Source organism: Hypomesus transpacificus, chromosome 7, assembly GCF_021917145.1.
Source record: "Hypomesus transpacificus isolate Combined female chromosome 7, fHypTra1, whole genome shotgun sequence".
Taxonomy (NCBI): domain Eukaryota; kingdom Metazoa; phylum Chordata; class Actinopteri; order Osmeriformes; family Osmeridae; genus Hypomesus; species Hypomesus transpacificus.
In genome coordinates, this window is record NC_061066.1 from 1718276 (window position 1) to 1739127 (window position 20852).

General features: G+C 43.4%; 2 protein-coding genes across 2 annotated transcripts in view; one reads left to right on the forward strand and one right to left on the reverse strand.

Annotated features, from left to right (window-relative positions):
• Window positions 1-56: 56 nt before the first annotated feature.
• cry1a (cryptochrome circadian regulator 1a) lies at window positions 57-12190 on the reverse strand. Its single transcript, XM_047023094.1, has 14 exons — window positions 11270-12190; window positions 5975-6083; window positions 5358-5500; window positions 4799-4983; window positions 4458-4546; window positions 3736-3876; window positions 3181-3492; window positions 2850-3001; window positions 2559-2761; window positions 2276-2377; window positions 1861-1959; window positions 1557-1634; window positions 1177-1278; window positions 57-881 (listed from the first exon to the last, which is right to left on the reverse strand). The coding sequence occupies exons 1-13, from the start codon at window positions 11425-11427 to the stop codon at window positions 1181-1183; spliced, it is 1869 nt and encodes a 622-aa protein (XP_046879050.1). The 5' UTR covers window positions 11428-12190; the 3' UTR covers window positions 57-881; window positions 1177-1180.
• A 1253-nt stretch (window positions 12191-13443) lies between these two features.
• The window catches only part of LOC124469656 (ankyrin repeat and BTB/POZ domain-containing protein BTBD11-A), an 86734-nt gene continuing 79325 nt past the window's right edge, over window positions 13444-20852 (forward strand). The window contains exon 1 of the mRNA XM_047023093.1: window positions 13444-16309. Coding sequence (XP_046879049.1) covers window positions 15445-16309 — 865 coding nt within the window. The 5' untranslated portion in view covers window positions 13444-15444. The remainder of the gene's footprint in view (window positions 16310-20852) is intronic.

Sequence of the window (20852 nt, forward strand, 5' to 3'; positions counted from 1 at the left end):
TTCATAGGATTTTGTTTAAAGTGACAATTTATTTTAGATAAAACGCGAGTCATATGTATATTCACATTTTTTTATTAAACAAGCACATCGTAAAAGAACAACTATTTTTTACGTGAAGCAAGATTCTCTGGTGTGGTACACAAGGGTTATTACACGGAAGAGAAAACAGACCAGAAGCTCTACGTTTCACCAGTCCTCAATGACCAGAAATATGGGCACAGGATTTGACTCCTGAATAAATATGAGACAGGATTTAGGAACAAGAGAGAAGTGACAGATGTGTGAAAAGCAGATATTAGGAAAAGTAAGAGAGGGACAGCGAGGTTAAAGGAACAACACCAACAGGGAAAGAATAGGCTGAAGAGAGCTTTCAAAAAAAATGTCACCATCTAGACAGTCTATAAATGCTTACACTTTTATCAAACTTTTCATAAAGAACAGAAATCAGTCCACAATGATTATTTATATAAAAAATATATCAATGGGTCTATGACTACATAAGAAAGAAACACAATATCAAATATACAGGATGCATGTGAGCAGAAATCATCAAATTCATTATGTACACAAAGATGTTGTCCCAGAAAAACTGTAACATCCCAACGCTGTTGATAATGTAGAATGTTACAGTAGGTTTATTCAGTCACAGTGCCGGAACACCGCTGAAATATTGTAAAGTTTGTAAGTCTGTGTGATAACATACAGTCCCAAGCCTTGACAAACGTGTTTGCTTGAAGATGGGATACAGTGCTCTTTCTGGAAGTGTGTGTTCCATTCTGTTACAGGTATACAGAAAGTCTGTTGTCTGTCTTACAGTCCATTTTGTGTCCTCCAGGTACGCTGTTTACCAGTCACTAGGGGTTGAAAGTCGGAACACACCCCTGTGAAATGAAAATAAGAGTTTCAAGAGTAAGAGTTTCAAATTACAGGTAAAACAACAACACACCTTTTCTCAGAATGTTAACTGGTAGCAAACCACATCTTGATTAACACCTTGCAGAACACGTTTGCATTGCAAAGCAGAGGGTGTACTAGGCCACTATGAGTGTTGTGATTGTTAAGTTCAACCTAATAAAAACAAACATTTGAATACACAAGTTTAATGTACCTCTCTTAACATAACAGCATACAGAGCAACAGACTCATTTGTGTAGGTATCTGTAATTCTGTTATCACCTCTCTAGAGGGCGCTCTGTTTCTGGAGCTTGGAGCCGGTGCCGTAGCCAGAGTCCTCGCTGTGGCGTTTCCCACTGGTCAGAGCGCTGTGCAGTCCGTGCCCTGGAACAGAAGGAGGAACAGCAGATGTCAACTAGAGAATAGTGACGGTTAGGACACAGCTACAGCAAATGAAAGGACACAAACAGAGTTTCGTGCTTGTCTCTCATCTCTGCCATGATCCTAAGATGTTTTAACTGTGGTATGTATGTGTGTGTGTATGTATGTAATGTGAGGGTTGTTTTTACATCTCCAATTATGACATAATTGTCTGTATAGTATAGTCTGTAGAGTAGAAACTGAACAGAACTCCCATGGAGCAGTGGCAAACCGGGCCTCACCTTGCAGCACTGCTGGGCCTGCCATGTGCTGGGTGCCCTGGCCGTAAAACACCATGCTACTGCTGCTCCCAGCAAAACCTGTCAAGAGAAAGAACCAGGGGTGAGGGGGATGGACGTGTGTTGTATGTGGTAGACTGGACCAAATGCTGATGAACAGATTATCAGAGTGAGTATGACGTCTTAGAGTGTGATGTAGGACAGGTGGCTGAGACTTTGTGTAATTGGAGACAAGTCTGAGGAGATGAGCGTGGGGTAGATCTATTATTCGAATGATTAGATGACAGAGCAGGGTGTAAGGGCTCACCTTGATGCTGCGTGTTGACGCTGCTGTGGGCTTTGCCCTGGGAGAACAGCATGGCCCCGCTGTGCCAATCCCCATGGGACTGAACTTGCATCTGGTATCCTGAAGGAACAAGCAAACGTCAAATCTCTGCTTTGATCGGGGAGTCGCGGGTACGTTTTCGATAGTATTGAATGTGGAGGAATAACAGCAGCAGATGTAAACTGCAGAATAGTAACAGGTTAAAGCTAACAGCAGATGAGCAACAATGTGACACTTTCATGCAAAAGTCTTATCTCCGCCTTGATATTACTGTATGTCTTAACTGAGGTACAAAACAAGAACATATGTTTGTATATAATGTACGCATGTGCTGTATATTTATGCATTATTATGATATAGGGAAGGTAGGAGGTTGTGTGTGTGTGGGGGTACTCACCAGATTGAACGGTGGCCTCATGTGTGTCATCTCGAGAGGAGAACCCCATCATGCCCGAGGACCCCTCGCCGTTACCGTTAGACGGGACAGTAGCCAGCAGGCCTGGAAACAAAGAAATGACAGAGTCAGCAAAGCGCTTGACATAGTATGTGATACTTCAATGATATTACTTTCTGTTCCAGTCAAATATGAAGGTGTATGACATGTATTACTGAATTAACATGTATCAAGAACAGGCATGACGCTGTGCTAACATGCCGTTTTCTCCTCTCCTCCTCCTTACCCAGGCCTCTGTAGCAGGACAGCTGCTGGTAGATCTGTTTCATCCTCTCTATGTTGAGGCGGCTGGCCTCGGCATGGTTCACCATGGGCTTGGGGTAGTGCACCCCGATCACACACTTGGCCACTTTCTGCACACTCTCCGGTGCGTTCCACGGGTCGTAGATGTACTTGGCTGGGAATCCTCTGAGTATGGGCAGGTAGCGTCTGAGGGGAACACCATCCCATGTCAGTTAGAACATGAACACAGCAGAAATAGCAAACATACCCCCGTGAAAGCAGACGGGGTGGTCACCTGATGTAGTCTCCGTTGGGGTCTGTGCGCCGGCCGAAGCCCACGGGGCAATAGCAGTGGAAGAACTGCTGGAAGAAGGAGCTGCAGGAGAGCCACATCCAGCTGCCAGAGTTCACGCTCCAGTCTGCATCCAGCAGCAGCTCCTCAAACACCTGCACACACACACAGCTTAGTAACTAAGCCTTGAGGTACCTGACAACATTCTATAGATACAGGGTAATACAATAATTTAAAATTGTATATCCAATTGTTTAATACTATACTATCATGAATTATTATTAATATAAGTCGCTTGTCTCTTGTGCAGAGTGAGCTGTGTGACTCCCTGTACCTTCATGCCCTCCTCCCAGCTGATCCACAGGTCTCCGCGGGTCAGGAAGCAGGCGACGGCGTGCCGGGCCAGGTGGTGGATCCATCCCTCCTGCCTCAGCTGGGTCATGATGGCGTCGATCCAGGGGAAGCCCGTCCGGCCTTCCGCCCACTTGGCCAGGGCCTCGGGGTTGCGGTCCCAAGGGATCTGGACGCATATGGGGTTGCCCTCCATCTTGTCGAAGCAGGGGTTGTTGGTGGCGGCCGTGTAGAAGAACTCCCGCCACAGCAGCTGGCCGTACAGGGAGAGGGGTGGGGTGCTGTTCTTCTTGACCTGGGAGGAAGAGCATTTGTCATCAGGCCATCATCTCAGTTAGCACGTTTGTTTGTTGCAGCATGCTAGAAATCAAATTCATATACATCATATCTTGTCACTTATGCAACAGAAGTCTGACGTTGCTATTATAAAGTACATTTCCTGATGCCTTTTACACTTAATAGATATGTAATGGACTGTGAACAAAATGATTTGTAGTTGAAGACTGTATAAAGAATGCTGACTAAGGCCTGTACGTACCTTCCTGTAGAGATCTGTGAGTTTGAAGTAGAAGAGCCGACAGGATAGGCAGCCAAAGCGCAGGTAGGGGCTGAGGCCTGTTGGACTCGCCAGTAAGGAGTTGGCGTTCATTCTTGGCCGCTCAAAGTTGGCCACCCATGCCTGAAAGCAGCAGATAAGTTTGAGATGAACAGCAACATAAGATCATGTCGTAAATACATTGTGGCCTGGCTTCCAAAACTGTCGTTAGGGTTAATTCTAGTCGACAAATCAACTTTGATCAAGGTCAGCCATTTTAGGAATACTGGTTGACACAATCAGTACACTATATTATTTTGTATCTTACAGACAGAAATGGTACAGTTTTAATGTGTAGTGTTACACCTTGTTCCCATTTCAGGACTTATATAACCCATGTTTTCCAGGAGAGATTGGAACATTACATGGAAACATGTGGGTTGTGAATCTAGTTAGGAGGTGAATTGGCGTTTCGGTAGGAGAGCATGAGGACAGAGAGGGAGTCTGCTGTGTTAATGTTGCTGTAAGAATGTTCCTGCAGGAGGGATCTCTCATCACAGTTACTTTTCCACATTTCAGAGTTTCTTTAAAGGACACATTGCGGGGATCCATCCAAACATGTACAATGGTATACAGATAACAATGAATAGGTAGATGTTTTTAAAGGTTTCGTACTGTGTGTGGAGGGGGGAGTGTGTGGGTGTGGATGTGAGTGCGTAACTCACCTTCCTCTCCAGGTGCCTCTCTAGTCTGGTAAGGGCCTCAGTCTCTCCTCCAGGCCACACAGCAGAGGACAGACCCTCGGTGTCGAAGCCTATACAAGCACATGGATGTAAGCATACACCCACCTGTTTCGCAAACTCAGATTGTGCAAATAACTTAACTTAATTATCAAACAAAAATATCTTTCTGGTCAAGAAGCGGTCTAAATATCTAGAATTTCCTCAGAGATTAATAAAGTCAATTGACTTTGAATTTATAATAAGCCATCCTTGAACTTATATTTCCAATCATCCTACACTACTGCTGATATTCTTATAACCTTCATCAATATTGCCAGACTCACCTAGCTCCTCCAAGGACGGAACTCCAAACTTGTCGTCGTGGTCGTCAGAGAGCGGCGTCGTGCACTTCCCCATCACCTCAGCAGTGATGGCCTCTACTGGCATCTCCACAGCATCCATCCTGCTGATCAGGGTCTGGAAACGCTTGTACGTGAGGGGGGACTGGCCTCCATTCAACTCTATGATCCTAGAGAAAGAGAGAGAGAAAGACAGAGACAGAGAGACAGACACAGAGAGAGAGAGAGAGAGAGAGAGAGAGAGAGAGAGAGAGAGAGAGAGAGAGAGAGAGAGAGAGAGAGAGAGAGAGAGAGAGAGAGAGAGAGAGAGAGAGAGAGAGAGAGAGAGAGAGAGAGAGAGAGAGAGAGAGAGAGAGAGAGAGAGAGAGAGAGAGAGTGGGGTTTAGAGAGTGTGTCTATGTGTGTGTGGTGTACTTTGTGTGCATATGGTGTTTGTGGTGCTTGTTCATGTGTGTGTGATGTTTGTATGTGTATGAGTCTTTATGTTTGTCTGTCTGTGTGGGCATGTGTGTGTGCATGTGTATGTGTGTGTGTCACCACTCACTTGTCCAGGTCGTAGAGTGTGTGGGAGATGCAGACTGTGACCTCCACCTCAGCCTCGCTGGCCAGCTTCTTGATGGCCGCATCTCGCTCCTTCCCAAAAGGCTCAGAGTCGTACTCGTACGACAGACGAGAGATATTCCACTCCTGGGAGAGGTTAAAAAACAAACCATGAAACTTTGTTAACCCTTCTGTTCTCTTCGGATCATTCTGACCCATCAGTCATTATAACCCATTGTCGTATTGCGACAACTTTACCGCATATAAAAACAAAGTGAAGTATTTTCTTTTAACCGTCGGGCTGTCTCAGACCCCCCACATTGCGAAAGTTAAAATACATTTATTTGTATTTGTTTTTGTATTGGGATAAATTGGGCAAACACAACAATGTTTCGTTATGAACCTTTGGGTCATGTGACCCAAAGGCAGCACAAGGTTTAATACACAATAATGCATAGTCGTATAAATTCGTTGAGATATACTGACAAATATTTAGTATGATGGAGTTGAATACGTAGAAGAAAGGTCTTGTTTAGACATAGGTTATTCTCAATAATAGTTTTGACCTTCAATGTACTTGTTGCGTATTACTGTGGTCAGATTGATCAAAACTCAGTGTACCTTGAAGAGTCGTGGGAAGACATCAGTGGGCTGTCCTCGAATGACAAACAGACGAGAGTTGAGCTTTCGGAGGCTGGCATCCAGATCCTCCAAACACTGCAGTAGAAACCTTAGATAGACAGATGGAGAGAGATATTAGGCTCATATTAAATATAAATGCAGCCTAACCATGAGGCCAATAATCTTAACCACCTCTGATTGTGCGGTTGATAAGGTCATCACTTTAATTATGAATGGAAAACCTTGGACCAATGAGCTTCAACTCCTGTCTCTGAAGACAAAAATACATTAACAATGCTCTAGAGATAATCACCAAACCATTCATCCGTCTATTAGGGCTTATATGTTCTAGGAGACCTCCCCTGCATGGTAGCCACTAGCCAGTCAGTAAAGGCAGTTTAATTGCTCCCAGACGCCTGTCCTTTCCATCCCAGGAGGAGGACAAAGTGACGGCACTGTAAGAGCAGGCGTGCTAAGAATAGTCACTGTATGGACAGATCATGAAAGTATTGAAGCCTATTATCTTACATAATGTAATAGTGGACTTGGATAGTTTGACTTCGGTTAGGGTCACACAAGTAGATGGAATGCTCTCACCAGAACCACAGAAGTATTCTCTCTATACATTCTCTCTATAGCTCTGGTTCTCCCAGGCCAGTCTCGTGAAGTTGCACTACGGTATGAACTTCAAGCACCAGGGGGCAGCAAATACCTGGGTATAGAATTTGGAGATTATAGTACGTGCTCAGAGTAAAATTAAACAACTGGACTCACTCAAGTTCATGGTGGTGTGTGTGCATAACTCTATAAGCCCACGTGTTTATGTTAGCTGGTTTCTGCTTCTGAATCAAGTTGACCGTCTTACATAAGATTAAGTCTAATTCTATTTTTTGGATTTATAGAACAAATACAACATGCTGCTTCAAAATGTTCTTGATTTTTATCACCGTCTTGTTATTGGTGTAGGGAATCTTGCAGGGGTTTTGAATCCTTTGATTCTATAAATCCGTTAAGTCTCTAAAAAATAGGTTTTATAAATAAATGCTGTGATTTAAACATTGCATTGTGTGGCATATGACTCCTAATATAATTCAGTCAGAATATCACACAGAACGTGGCAAGATAGAGGTTTGAGATCGGTTCCTTTGACACAGTCCTGACCCTGAAACCCTGTTCCCGCCATGACGCCTTGAGACTTATGTAAGAATTCAAGGTTGAGGTCAGAAGCACCAGGAATGTTCGCAGCTACAGAACATCGGCCTGCAGAGGGCGCAAGGATACTACGATTTTGTTGTAAAGTTGTTTGAGAGCAAATATTGGTCTCATGCACACAGAGTAACTGCAATAACTACAGGTTAGAAGTACCCAATAAGTATTATTTCAGTGTATTATTTGGGCGTCTCATAAAAAGTTGTACGAAGATGTCATTTTATTTTCCAACTCCCATATCTATTTGTTCAAGTAAATCATTTCATTAAATAGCAAATGTGCCAAGCAACAACAAAGCCAGGAATATATTTTCTAGTTATCTTAACTACTCTAGCCCCTATGTAATTAAAGAGCCTAAAAAGGTTCCTTCAACTTCAGTCATATTAGACCACATGTTTCATGTGGTCTAATAGGATGGCATGCCTTAAGGCTTATTAAAAATGTATTCAATGAATAACATTAAACTTAAGTCCTTGTGCTGTTTATATAAGCATGACATGAACAACTGTTACACTAAAAGTGAATCACACAGCATTACACATGGTTTATTCAACGACCATGAGAGGAACCACTCAGGTCTCCAATCCATGTAACATAACCCCCAAGCATCTATTTCTGTGTTCCAAGACCAGCATGCAAAATCCCATGTGACTGTGTAATGGCTGCATAACGACTGATACGTTGATTTATTATATATATATAACTCGTTCATTTCTTTAATTTCTAATAAAACAATAAAATCCTAAATGGATCCCAGAAATGACAGGGCAATAATCTAAATGGAACAAGAGGCTGTGCCCCTTTCACTCCATTAGGTTAGATTTCATGCAGTGTGCCCAATGAAATACACGTTCCTTGATCTAAGCACCAAAATACTGTGAGAACTACGCACTTCTAAACCCCCCCCCCCCCCGTTTTCCCTATTTAAACTGTAATGTGCAGTTGATTCAGTCATCACAGCCTAAGCACTCCCTGAGGACATCCTCCTAGTCCTATGATGTAGAGCCACTGACAGTGGGTCTGTTGATCTCGTGTCCAGTGAAAAACAATAACTCGTCAATTACTCTTGGTCTCGTCAATGACAGTGGAAACACGGGTCAGTGAGTGAGTGACAACCAAAGCACAATGAACGGGGACTTATTCCTTTTCGTGGTGACAATGTGTGACAGGCTTCCAGTTCGCGGCCAGTCAACCTGACAGGCAACGTAGTTATGACGTCACAATGGGATGAACTGCCAACCGTTTAATCCCCGTCTTCTAACATAAAGAACCGGATTTCATGTTAATGCAAAAGACTGTTGCTGTCTCCATAAGGATTTCAGAATCAACTGCAGCTTTAAGACTAGTCTTAAGCACCAAGACAACACAAACACCCACACACAAATGCACATGCACACCTGTAGCAGAGCTGCAGTAATAGTGTGAATCCTGTGTTGTTGTTGCCATAGGTACCGGCCAGAGAGTGGGCAGGGCAGCTCAGTATATCCAATCATATGCCCTCGTTCTACGTATCCCGCATTAGGTTTGCCAACACCACATGATGTCATGGAAAATCCCTCAGAGAGAAATCAATGAGGGTTGAGGCATCCATTTCTGAACAAAGCAACAGACAAATATGATAAATATGTAACAATATTGACAGCAGTGAAGAGACTTTTCACTGTTTGACACACCTGTGTGTTAGCCCAATGCTTAATGATATTCATTAAGGTTGACTGCATTTAAACATCCGCACTGTTTCTAGGAATGATTCCACGTAGGGAACTGAATGCTCCAGCTCATTTTGAATAGCATCAAATGATGCATAATGGAGATGTAGGAGATGTCTCTCTTGGACTCGGTCATTATTCTTCCACTCGCTGAGACTGACAGCGTCTCTCAGAGAAAGTCCCACGCCTCACACGCCTGGCAATGAGGGCAATTACCCCAGAGTGCAAATCCCATCTGAGCTCCCAGGTGAACCTCCCAGGCCATAACTGGGTCAGTCACCACTACCAGGTTCCCTTCCTCAGCCTGGGAGTAGGGCTGGCAGTCCAAATCCAAACCCAGAACAACTGACCCACATACAGTGACAGGGTGTGACTGGGTTGGATCAGGGTAACATCAGATGCAGGCATGGGACAGGTACGCAGATTGAGAGATCCCAGGATCCCTGGTTTAATCCCCATCTAAATGTCTAAAACAAATATTTAAGTGGATAAATACAATGTCTGGCTCAGAACCTCATTATATCTTATGGGCAGGCACTGCCAGTGCAATCTGCTTCAACTGAACCAAAACCGAGAAGCACATGTTTCGGATATTTTTCAAAGTGATATAAGAGGGCAGTGTTGGAGTGGAATTTAAGGATCTTGGGTATCTGTTAGATAAGCAACTGGGGGGTTGGGAGTAAATCAAGGTGACATAAAGAGAATTGTATGTGTGTGTGTATATGTACTGACACACTGACCAACCTTTGAGTGAGTTTTATTGACCCCTGATTTCTAACATTTAATTAGGCTCAATCTCTTTATACTATACTATGTGAGGCTTATATTAAGCCAAAGCATGACCCAGATGGTAAGAAGTGAAAAGGTTTAATATGGTATGGTCTTAGAGTGTAAACCAAACTGTAGATGTACAGCTAACTATTACTAAACAAAGACCAACTCAGGTTTGCTTTGGTGATGATAAAGCTTGAATGTCTCATCTATACTTGAGATTTCACAGTTGCATAATTTGTTCATATTCATGTTTGGCACATGCCTGTTCTGAATCCACTTCATCGCTACTCCGTGCCCAGATATCCATCTGTGTTGGTGTATGCAAGCAGAACTCAAGTCTGTAGGAGCCCACGGGCATACACAGACAGATGAAGTGAGATGGAGAGAGAGGGAGAGAGACATAGAGAGATACAGACAGAGTGAAAGTTGAAAAGACAGAAATGTGTAATCAACGGTTCACGTTGAAGCTAAGCGTGTGAGCGCTGAGGACTCACTCCAGGCTGCCGTTACATAAACCGCAGAACATAACATGGAGGCTGCTGGGTTAGTGTATCAACCACTGCAGGATACAAACTACAAGTCAAGTCTACTGACAACATTACATATCACCAGGAAGTAATCCGCCTGGCCCCTTGGGGGGGATCTGGCAGCACTGGATCTCCTTAATACAAAGCATGACATAAAAGACATGTGTCCAGGCTGGATAAACAATATGCTGGATTTAGATGCTGGTATCCATATCATTTTACATTTACATTTAGTCATTTAGCAGACGCTCTTATCCAGAGCAACTGACAGTAAGTACAGGGACATTCCCCCCGAGGCAAGTAGGGTGAAGTGCCTTGCCCAAGGACACAACGTCATTTTGGCACGGCGGGGAATCGATCCGGCAACCTTCTGATTACTAGCCCGACTCTCTCACCGCTTAGCCATCTGACTCCTCTATTTTGGGGATTCAGAGTTAAAGCTGTCATAGTTGGGATTTTCTGGAGGCACTTTAGTGGAGGCAAAGTAGATAGCAACTTCAATGAAAGGATTGTTTGTTTTAGCCATAATAGTCTGAATAGTAGTTTGAAGGTGAAAGTTGAATGGACTGTACCATTTCGAAAGCCCAAACATTGACATTATGGATAGAGCAATGTGTGACCAGCTGGGAACTCTTCTCTGAATTAACTTTATACCAAAGTATATCAGAGGTATGGCAATATGCTTAATTGTGTTATTGCCTCTCTATTTCTGAATCACAATTTCACAGACATACACGCACGCAGACCTCAGTCAAATAGAACTGATTCACGTATGATCTCCATACACAACCATTGCAGGAAACTAGGTCAAATCTTGATTTACTGCACTCTGTCATTCAGCTGACACAGTTAAATAGTTAACTTATGCCTTTACTCTAGAATAAAATCTCAAATGAAATATTGAAATTTTTGACTGAGTACTGTATTGTTTCATTATTATTCAGCCATCAAACACGCTTTAGGCCTATTCGAGAAGGGACACGCACGCTCTAAACATAACATGTTTCATACTAAAATGATTATCTTACACACAGAAAACAAGTCAACTAGATTCAATGCAAGCCGAACTGTCTTACCTCCACCTGCTGATTCCAACGTTGGACGATCCAGCAAACCAAGGGTCTAGGATGTACACGCAGCGGACTGTGTCCGCTCCCTGGATGGACTTCTTAAGCGAGGGATTGTCGTGAAGCCTCAAGCCCTTCCTGAACCAGTGGATGGTATTAACGACCATTACTCAACTGGACGAGTTCTTTTAAGTTGCAAGTGTCTTTTTAGTCAAGTCTTATTCAGATACTTGTGGCGATGTTCTTCTGGGCGTCGAATTCATGTAAACAAAACAAAACTCGAAGACGCAAATCTAACTCAAATCAACTTAGCCTAATGCAAAGATTACCAGAAAAATCCACTTATCAACCTTGCTCTAATAAAACATTTTCCATTATTTCGAAAAATTTGGAAACTGGCGACTGCTGAACCATTTGGCCGAGAGAGAGCTCACGTTCTCCTGCACTGCAAAGCGATACTCGACTGGCTTTAGGACCTTGCTTGCTGGGAAACAATCGACAGAGTTGGTTGTTGTATAACTTGTTTTCTGAATAATGAAATTATTCATAAAATGTTTACGAGGTTAAAACTGCACTATACTATATCAACATGTGCAAAACAAATATATAACCACATACCGTAACTCTCTAATAAATAAAGCACCGCTTGCACTCGCTGTTAAGGTAATAGGGACCGTTGCTTGTCTTGTGGCTCCTTTCGATCAAGGAAAAAAGTGGTTATGTAAATATAACCTACAGACTATTAGTTATCTTGATCCTGTGGACAAATACAAAACTTCACTGCAGTTACATCCACGTTTTAAAAAATCGTAGACTCCGTTTAAGAATTGGAATGTTTGAGAATCGTCTATGGCCTATGTTGCATGATCGACACTGGCATGTAAGTAGTGTAACCCTCACCGCACCTCTTCAATAATCCCACCCACTATGTGCGCACTTCGAAGACAGCATTGCAATTGGCCCATATTTCTATTTACGTAGTTCCTCCGCTGTCACGTTTCTGTAGCGTGGATCTTCCTCATGTCCTCTTGAAAACACTCCCAAGGTTGTTTTTATTAGATTCGCTTTATTATGATATATATATGTATCTGTTCAATTGGGTTGAATTGTGTTGGGATGAAAACTACCTATTTTGACCGTAGAACATGTTACATTTATGGAGTAGGAAAGATGTCTCATCTTGGAAAAAAAACAAAAACATGACAACATATGAGAAGTACCCGGATGAGCACATGAAGAAGGTTATGAGGATGCCGCGCAGGTTTTGCCGCATGTTCGAGTCCGCTCGTAGCGTCTCCAAAATAGTTAATTGGAAGATTTTGATTGAAATATAAATATATTATTTAATTATCCGAATGTTTCACATGAGTCCAAAGACAACGCCGTATACGTTTACTATTATTTCATTTAGTATAAAGCCTTCATTGGTAAATCAATAAAAACTGCAAACAATCCTCAACAGTCAATTACGAAGATAAATGGGCCCAACTAGGTTAGAGAGCATGACAATTAGGCCTACATATTTCAAATACTATGACTACACAAACTTCATATGAAGGCTACTATTTAAAAATTGAGAATTTGATGTTTGGATTAACATGGGAATCTGTTTTCCCCCAAAATGCGTCACAAAATATTATATAAAGTTGTAATTATGCAATGAATTAAATGCATCATATAGGCATGTAGGTAGAGGTTTAGGTTCGACCACAAGGTGGGAGTATCATCACACATTCTCAAATGGAGAGTCGCATCAATAATGTCTGTTGATGTAATTTATCACGGCATACTATTTTGAATGGGGATCATGTCGAATGAAAATACTTTTTTAAATGTTGGCAATCCCATATTCTGAAAATATCTTTTGGATATCTTCTTTTCATTGCAGCATACAACTATGTAGTATCCAATGTAGTAGGATTCTGCATTCATATCACAATGTCACCAAAATGTCCTAATCTGACATACAGAATGCCTAGAATTTTTTGTTGAAGCTAAAATGTTTATTATCACTGCTTAGTTCACATGCAAGATGTCACTAGAATATTTTTCTGCTAAGATCTCGTTCTTTCATAGTTTCCAAGCAAGCAGGAGTTTGTGGGGGGGGGTAACCTGAAAGCACCGCAGTAAATAAACATGATGCATGACATTAGACTGGTGACCAGCTGGCAGCTTTCCACCTTCAGGATGACAAGCCAGCACCTGAGCCACTACAAAACGAGGACGCGCAGTTACAGGTAAATGTTGAAATTTTAAAAAGTACACAAGTAAAAATGATACTCACAGTGAGGGTTAGGATTGTTATTAAATAAAAACCTACTCAAATCAATTTAAAAAACAATCAGTTGTTTGCCTTACACCAGACAATATTAGAGTGGCAGAATTGTTATACAACATTATATCCTCACAATTAGAAACTGTTAAAAACTGTGTCGAGTTAGGAGTGGGTGCAGATAGCTGTTGACTCATGCAACGTGGCCTACAGCTCATGAATTCAAGGCTGTAGACAGATGGCCAGGTTCAACTTGGACGTGACAAGGCCCTGAAGGGCTGGTGAATCACTAGTACATCAGCAGCTCCTCACCCATATCATTCATTCTCCACAGAACAGAAATGCAGCAATAATTGCAAATTGATAATATACATAAAACTATAGCCATAGACTGAGGCATGAAGACTTATTAGACTTATTTTCACACACCATTTGCATGGAGTATCAAACCCTCTTTCGCTGTTCACAGTGAGAACTCATCCTGGAAGACTCTTATTCAATTACGATGATGCTGTTGTTGTGTGTTGTATAAACAAGCCATTCATTTGCTCTAAGCACTGTAATAGTGTTGTAACTGTGCACTTCTAGTTTTTTAGTATCTGCTACACTTACTGTTTGCGCTAACCACGTATACTATGCTTTAGATGAAAGCGTCTGCTATAGATGAAAAAAAAAGAAATAGTTTTAAAATGTGTTTTCCTTATGACTGTTTAACTTGAACTCTAAGTCCATGTCTTTTAAGTTTCCAGAAGGACATTTGGCCTGTTCAGTCACTTGATATTAGCCTCTTTCTCTGTAAGGGGTTCCTACCACTACGGCTCTCCAGCTCATCCATACTACTGTATTTGATTAAATAGTCGGTATTCATTTGGCCCCTCAATAGACACTGTGGCAATTAAATTATCCTCGATTTGTATGTCACTCGTACAAGGACAAAGATAATACGTCTTGTGTTGACAAGAAGGATGCTAGAAGGTCACAGAGAGAGGGAAGGGAGAGAGATAGACAGAGAAAATGAGAGAGAGGGAGAGACAGGGGGAGAGAGAGAAAGAGAGTCCAGTGGGTAGAAAATATAATTGGGTTATATATAAAAATATAATAATGGGTTTGAATTCTACCTCATCCTGTGAGCCTTGTACCAAATCCAGGTTGATGTAAAATCATCTTTGTGTCTCGAAGCAGTCAAGTTAATTCGGAACACTGATTCTGAGACTCAATTTCACTCTGTGTATGTTAGTACTGTGTTTGCTCACTAATCATGTGGAACTGTCCTTTTTAATACATTTCCTAATGTAGCGTACAGTAGCTGTAGCCATATGGTAATGGGTTTTGGTCAGACATAGAAAAAAATGAACAGTGGATCTTTCAATTAAAGCTAATATTTGTCTTGATTTTAGTAGCATAGCTACCATCAGCATGAAACATAAATGGATATGTGTGGCATTTAGTTTTTAGGAACAATTTCACTTATACCGCCTTCTAATTAGGTGATGCCATAAGATTCAATGCACCCGGGAGAAGCAATTTGTACAAAAGTATGTACAAGACAAGCTGTCTGTCAATCAAGGTATGTTGCGGTCACGGATTGGCCTCTTCCAGCCCGCTACATACATAGCCCCTCCTCCAATTGAGAGAGCTGTGCTGCGCTTGATGCAGTGGCTCGTACGGGTTTGAGACAGGACGCTCTACGGTTACTCATAGAAGTTGTAGGCAACAGCAGTTGAAAGGCATTTTTTCAGTCACTGCTTTAAAGGCGGAAAGTGGGCAGAGCGCTCTCGTGTATCCATTCAACGAACTTGAATGGGAAAGTAAATTATAACTCCCCAAGCTAGCGGCAGTGGAGTAGCGGCGTCAGGGGACCGACTTTGTGGCATTTAATAGAAAAAGCAGACCTACAGTATGCGGTGCAGCCATGGCAGGCAAGGGTAAGACAGCCGTGAGGACCCTGGAGGATTTAACGCTTGATTCCGGTTATGGTGGCGCCGCGGACTCCATCAGGTCGTCCAGCGTGTCGCTCTGCTGTTCGGACACGCATCTGTCGCACGCGCATGGGGGTAACTGCTGGCATCTGACTGAATCCATGCATAGCAGACACAACAGCTTGGACACGGTCAACACCGTCCTGGCGGAGGACACGGAGATCTTGGAGTGCTCCGTCCAGTGCGCCAAACTCGCCGAGCTAGACGACGTGCCATGGAGTCTCGGCGAGGTAGAGTGCGCACTGAGGAAGGAAGAGGACCTAATGATTGGGATCCCGTCCCGAGAGGTGCTGGCCAAGCTTTCGGCTCTGGTCAGCCGTGCACTGGTGAGGGTTGCCCGGGAAGCGCAGCGTCTTAGCTTGCGCTATGCCAAGTGCACCAAACACGAGATCCAGAGCGCCATCAAAGTGGTTCTTTCTTGGACCATCTCTGTCAACTGCATCACCGCGGCACTCAGCGCCCTGTCCCTCTACAACATGAGCACCGGGGACAAGTTCAGCAGGGGCAAGTCAGCACGCTGCGGGCTGGTGTTTTCCGTTGGGAAGTTCTTTAAGTGGATGGTTGAAAGTCGGGTGGCACTGAGGGTCCACGAGCATGCGGCCATATACCTCACTGCCTGCATTGAAAGCCTGTTCCGAGAGGTGTTTACCCGGATCCAGCGGAGCGCGCTGATCGAGAGGGACAACGGAATCCCCAAGTTTACGCTGGAGTCAATTGAGCAGTCCATCAACAACGACTCGGAGATATGGGGACTGCTGCAGCCATTCCAGCACCTAATTTGCGGAAAGAATGCTAGCGGTAAGTCTTCCTTGTAAGTTTGCACTGCAAATGCATCTGGTTAGAATGACATGTGTATAACAAGAAATGAGGGCAGGGTAAAGCTCTGTGGTTAGAGCACTTGACTGAAGATCAAGAGGTCGCAGGTTCAAAATCCCCCTGTACTGTACTCATAAAAGCTTTTCTCTTCTGATATAAAAATATTCAATATGCTCCATGGCACAACCACGTGCATATAATAGGACAATTATGCTGGATAAAAACAACTGCTCATCATCCCCATCTCATTACTATGCAAAACAAAAGTATTGGCTGTCTTAAGCATACCCCAGACTTCAGGTTTAGCTGTGTCTTAGCTTAGCTTGAGAAATCCAAATGGCCAACAGCCCAACACACAAAACAACAGGTATGTAGGGCTAAACTGATTAAAGTGTGTTCAATCTTGGAGAGATTAATCATGAAGCCATTGTATGTGACCAAAACCAGATGAGTTACCTGAATGATAATATGAACTCGCTGAATGGATTATGCTATCCCAATATCTGTTTGTTTGTCAAACTGCACCACCCCCTTTTCTGTGCTGGTGAGTGTGTGCCTGTATGTGTGTGTGTGTGTTTGAGAGTGTGTGTGTGTTTGGCCTGGTTGGTTGCTGTTATTGTTTTCGTCCAGGAGGTGTGAGCTGTCCCCCTGGTCCTGCTAGCCCATGCCTTATGTGAGTTGGCACAAACAACAAAGCAGAAGGGACACTTAAATTAAATGGCTCCAACTGGGGGTTGATATGATACCATGAGTCCAACTGGGAACACAATACCAATGACTGTTTTAGGGGAAATTAATCATATAGTATAATACAACATTGGCATAGATTATTGGGTCAAGGCCAAAGGTTCGGTTCTGAATAGTTTTTCACCTTTCTGATATCTAATATAGTCTTGTGGGTAACATTGTTCAGTTGGAAGGCTGTCACTCTGGTGAGAGACCTGAAAGGTGGCTTTCTCGGATTGGTTGTGAGAGCATGTGGGTCTTGTCTGAACACGCAGATATGCTGAGCAGGTAGAACTGGCTTGTGCTGCTGCTGTGTCAATGCTGTGCTGAAACCAATGAGGACTGGGCGCAAACTTGCTTCTCAAGACAATACAGTGACAGGTGCTCTCTCAACAGGAAGCGGCTTCATGCGGGTGAAAAATCCCTTCTCCCACCTGTTGGAACCACATCATTTCCTGTCAGGCCTGTGAAATGGGGTTACAGTTTGCATTGCAACACCAAGCTTCTAGACCCTTGTTCAATTCTATGTAGACATCAATGTGCAGTCTCCCACACAATGCTGTCAGTAGAGCTATACACAGGAGACAAGTAGAGATTTGGACTACGTCCAACAACTGATATAGCAACAGCATGAAGGTTGTGACGGTCTATACAAGGTTCACATCTTATTAAAATGATGGTTGAAACCAAAATAGTCTGATTTACACCTTGTCTAAGCCTCTATAAAACACAAGCCACTGTGTATCCCTGAACCCCTTTTCCTCTTTCTTGTTAAACACACCTACCTTTCTCATGTGACACAGTTCCCTCTAAGGAGTGAGCATTCTCATATGACTGCTGCTGCCTGTGCCATGTGTTCAGCTGCATGACAGACGATATGTAACCCCACCCCCCACCCACTCACCATGGTCCCTCAACATATACATACAGATTGACACACCTGGAATGCTTGCAACATTTTTGAGGCATACTCGTCATGGGAATGACAGGACATACAAATTGAGTCGGGGGCTTGAAGGTTAGAGAGCTGATTTGGAGGAAAGACACTGAATGGATGTTGTTTGTGTTGAGAGGATAGGCCTGCAGACAGGATGGGGCCTGGCAAGAGTGATAAGCTTCAGTTCCCTAACGTCCCTAATATACATTCTGTATATATACACACACATATCTAAACTATATGATTTGCCTAATGAGAATGTACAACCAAAATAAATACCATTGTCATTGACTCCTGACGACTGGCAAAAGGGTGCCATTTAATTTTAGAAACCCAAATGACTTGATTTTATCTGGTTGTAGTTGTCATTTTAGCATGACCTCCCCCCAAGGACCCCAAACCAAGACAACACTGCCCTGTAGCTCCGCTGGGACAAATGGCACTCCATAATAGAATTGCTTAGCCTGCCATATCCAGTTTATTAAATTAGCACTGCAGTGTGTCTGCCTCCCCTCTTTCTCAGCTTGTGATGAGAGTTCTGGTCGGGGGGGATATTTATTTTCCTCTGTGGTTTAATAAGGTAGACTCATAACCAGATGACGTTGGCAGTCCACAGTTGTCCATGGCATTATTATTTTGGGCCTGTTCTGTCCCTTCGGGCTGGGTCTCACAGATGAAACAACAGATTGGCATCTTTACGTTCGAGATTCGAGCGCAAGCTTCTTCCAAATTTATTTTGATATGGTGGTAAATTCGCAAGGGTGAAATACTGTGATTTCCACCCTTTAATTCTCTGATAATGCATGGAGAAGAATGGCAGAATAAGTGCTCAGTGCTTCACTATGGACTCTGAAAATCTCTGCTGCATTGACTGAAGCAGTATCGCCTTAAAGCCGGTAGCATACTGAAGGGGTTATACCCCACTCTGTGCGTGCCCGATATTATAAGTTCCTACGGTACCTTTGGAGACGTGTAGCCAGTGACGCAGAAATGACTTTTAATCAGCGTGGAAAAGGAGTCACTTTGGCGCTACCAGTGCTACAGTTTTTGCTCCATGTAAAATAACTGATACTGGAGCCAGTAGTTGAACGGTAGCTTCAGGGCAGTGCGATGAAGGGGAGATTCCTTGTCACGCTCTAGCTAATAAGCGAGTGTACCAAGTGTCAATGAGGATAGATATGCCGGGGGAATATGATAACCTCACACACACACACACACACACACACACACACAATGCCACAGCTGCCTGAATCCGTATCACTGTCTGGTTGTAACTGTACATAACCTCTGACTCTGGAATAAAATCAACATTTGAACTTGTTAATTCGCATTCACTGTGTGTGTGTGTGTTTATATGAACAAGCTGGCAAGCACACTCTCACAAACTCATCCAACAGACACACACACACAGACACAGACACACAAATAATCACACCGCAGCCTGCTAGCTTGTCAGTCAAATACGTTTTTGATCCAACATATTCCGAGCAATTATTTGGGGATTGATTGAAGCTATTTGGGCCCTGTTGTGAGCAGTTGCTGTTCTCAAAATCCTAGCTGGCAGTTTGTGATACAACATCTTAAAAGGGCTTAATGGGTTCCTCACCGTGTTTGGGTTTCGAGATTTCCACATGGAATAAGCTCTGAAAACTGTGGACTCCCAAACCGGAGGAATGTCCTCCATTAGACATTGCCATAGGGGGAGGTGTGGACCAGAGATTGCACCAGGGAATTGTGCTTCAAACACTGCCAGGGAGAAAAATAATCGGTGAGAGATTTAGAAGGAATGTCTTGTGTGAAAAATAGAGGAGGACGATGAAAGAGACTGGACTGAGATGAAATAGAGTTTTAAGGCGAAGGATGAGTGTTGTTTTGTCATGGTTGTGTATGCGAGGATGGTGGAGGTGTTGGTGGTGAAAGGGAACCAGCTCTGGGTAGTTGGTGTGGGAGTGTGAGCGTTCGTCCCTCTGAGATGTATTTACCCATATTTCTCTCATTAATTAACACTCCCGCTGCTTGATGAGTCATTCAGACGGATGATCATTGACTGAACACAGCGTGGAGGCAGACATTGGGTGAGAGAATTCCTCCCCCCTGTGCTTGTTCCAGCTAGCAGAGATTCAGGGAGTCATGGTCTTGTCAGGAGGTCACCCAGGGGTTGGGGGGGAGGCCATGACACAGTGTAGTTTGATTGATAATTAGTATACAGTGTCATCTTTCAACTTGACATAGCCCCATGATGTGCCCTCGAGTGGGACGTCCCATCTTCCTCCATTATCATGTGACAAGTTGTGTATAGTGAGTAAAACCCATCTGTTGACCCTTAAGCCCTGACCCCTGGTCTATATGATGCCAGGGCAACAGGTGGTAGATGGGTATGGGCGGTGGGCAGAGATGAGTTGGCGCCATGCCCTCACCACAGAGGGCGACCAGGCTGCCCACAGGGCACGAGGCACTGAGCCCGGAGCTGCTGCGTGTGTCACAGCTGACCTCATTGTTCACCCGGCTGTGGCCGCTCCAGGGACAGCACAATCGGAACTAGCGGCGTTACACCTTGCCAATTTTTTTGCAATACTTGATGACATCAATATGCACAACACTGCTTATGTAGCTATGGTGAAGGGAGAATTTGTGAACTTCATAGTCAAAACAAGGCAAGTGAAAATGCACATTTAAAGGCAAAACTGCAAAGGCCTGTACATCTGGCCGGTAACTCATCCAGAAGAAGATTGCATGCTGGTTTCCATGTGTAAGACTCTCCTAAACAAGATGTTTAGCCTCAGCTTAAAGACCTAACACTAGCAAATAAGGCCTTTAGCTGACTCCCTGATCTTAGCACACGCACAAAATCAATTTCTGTGG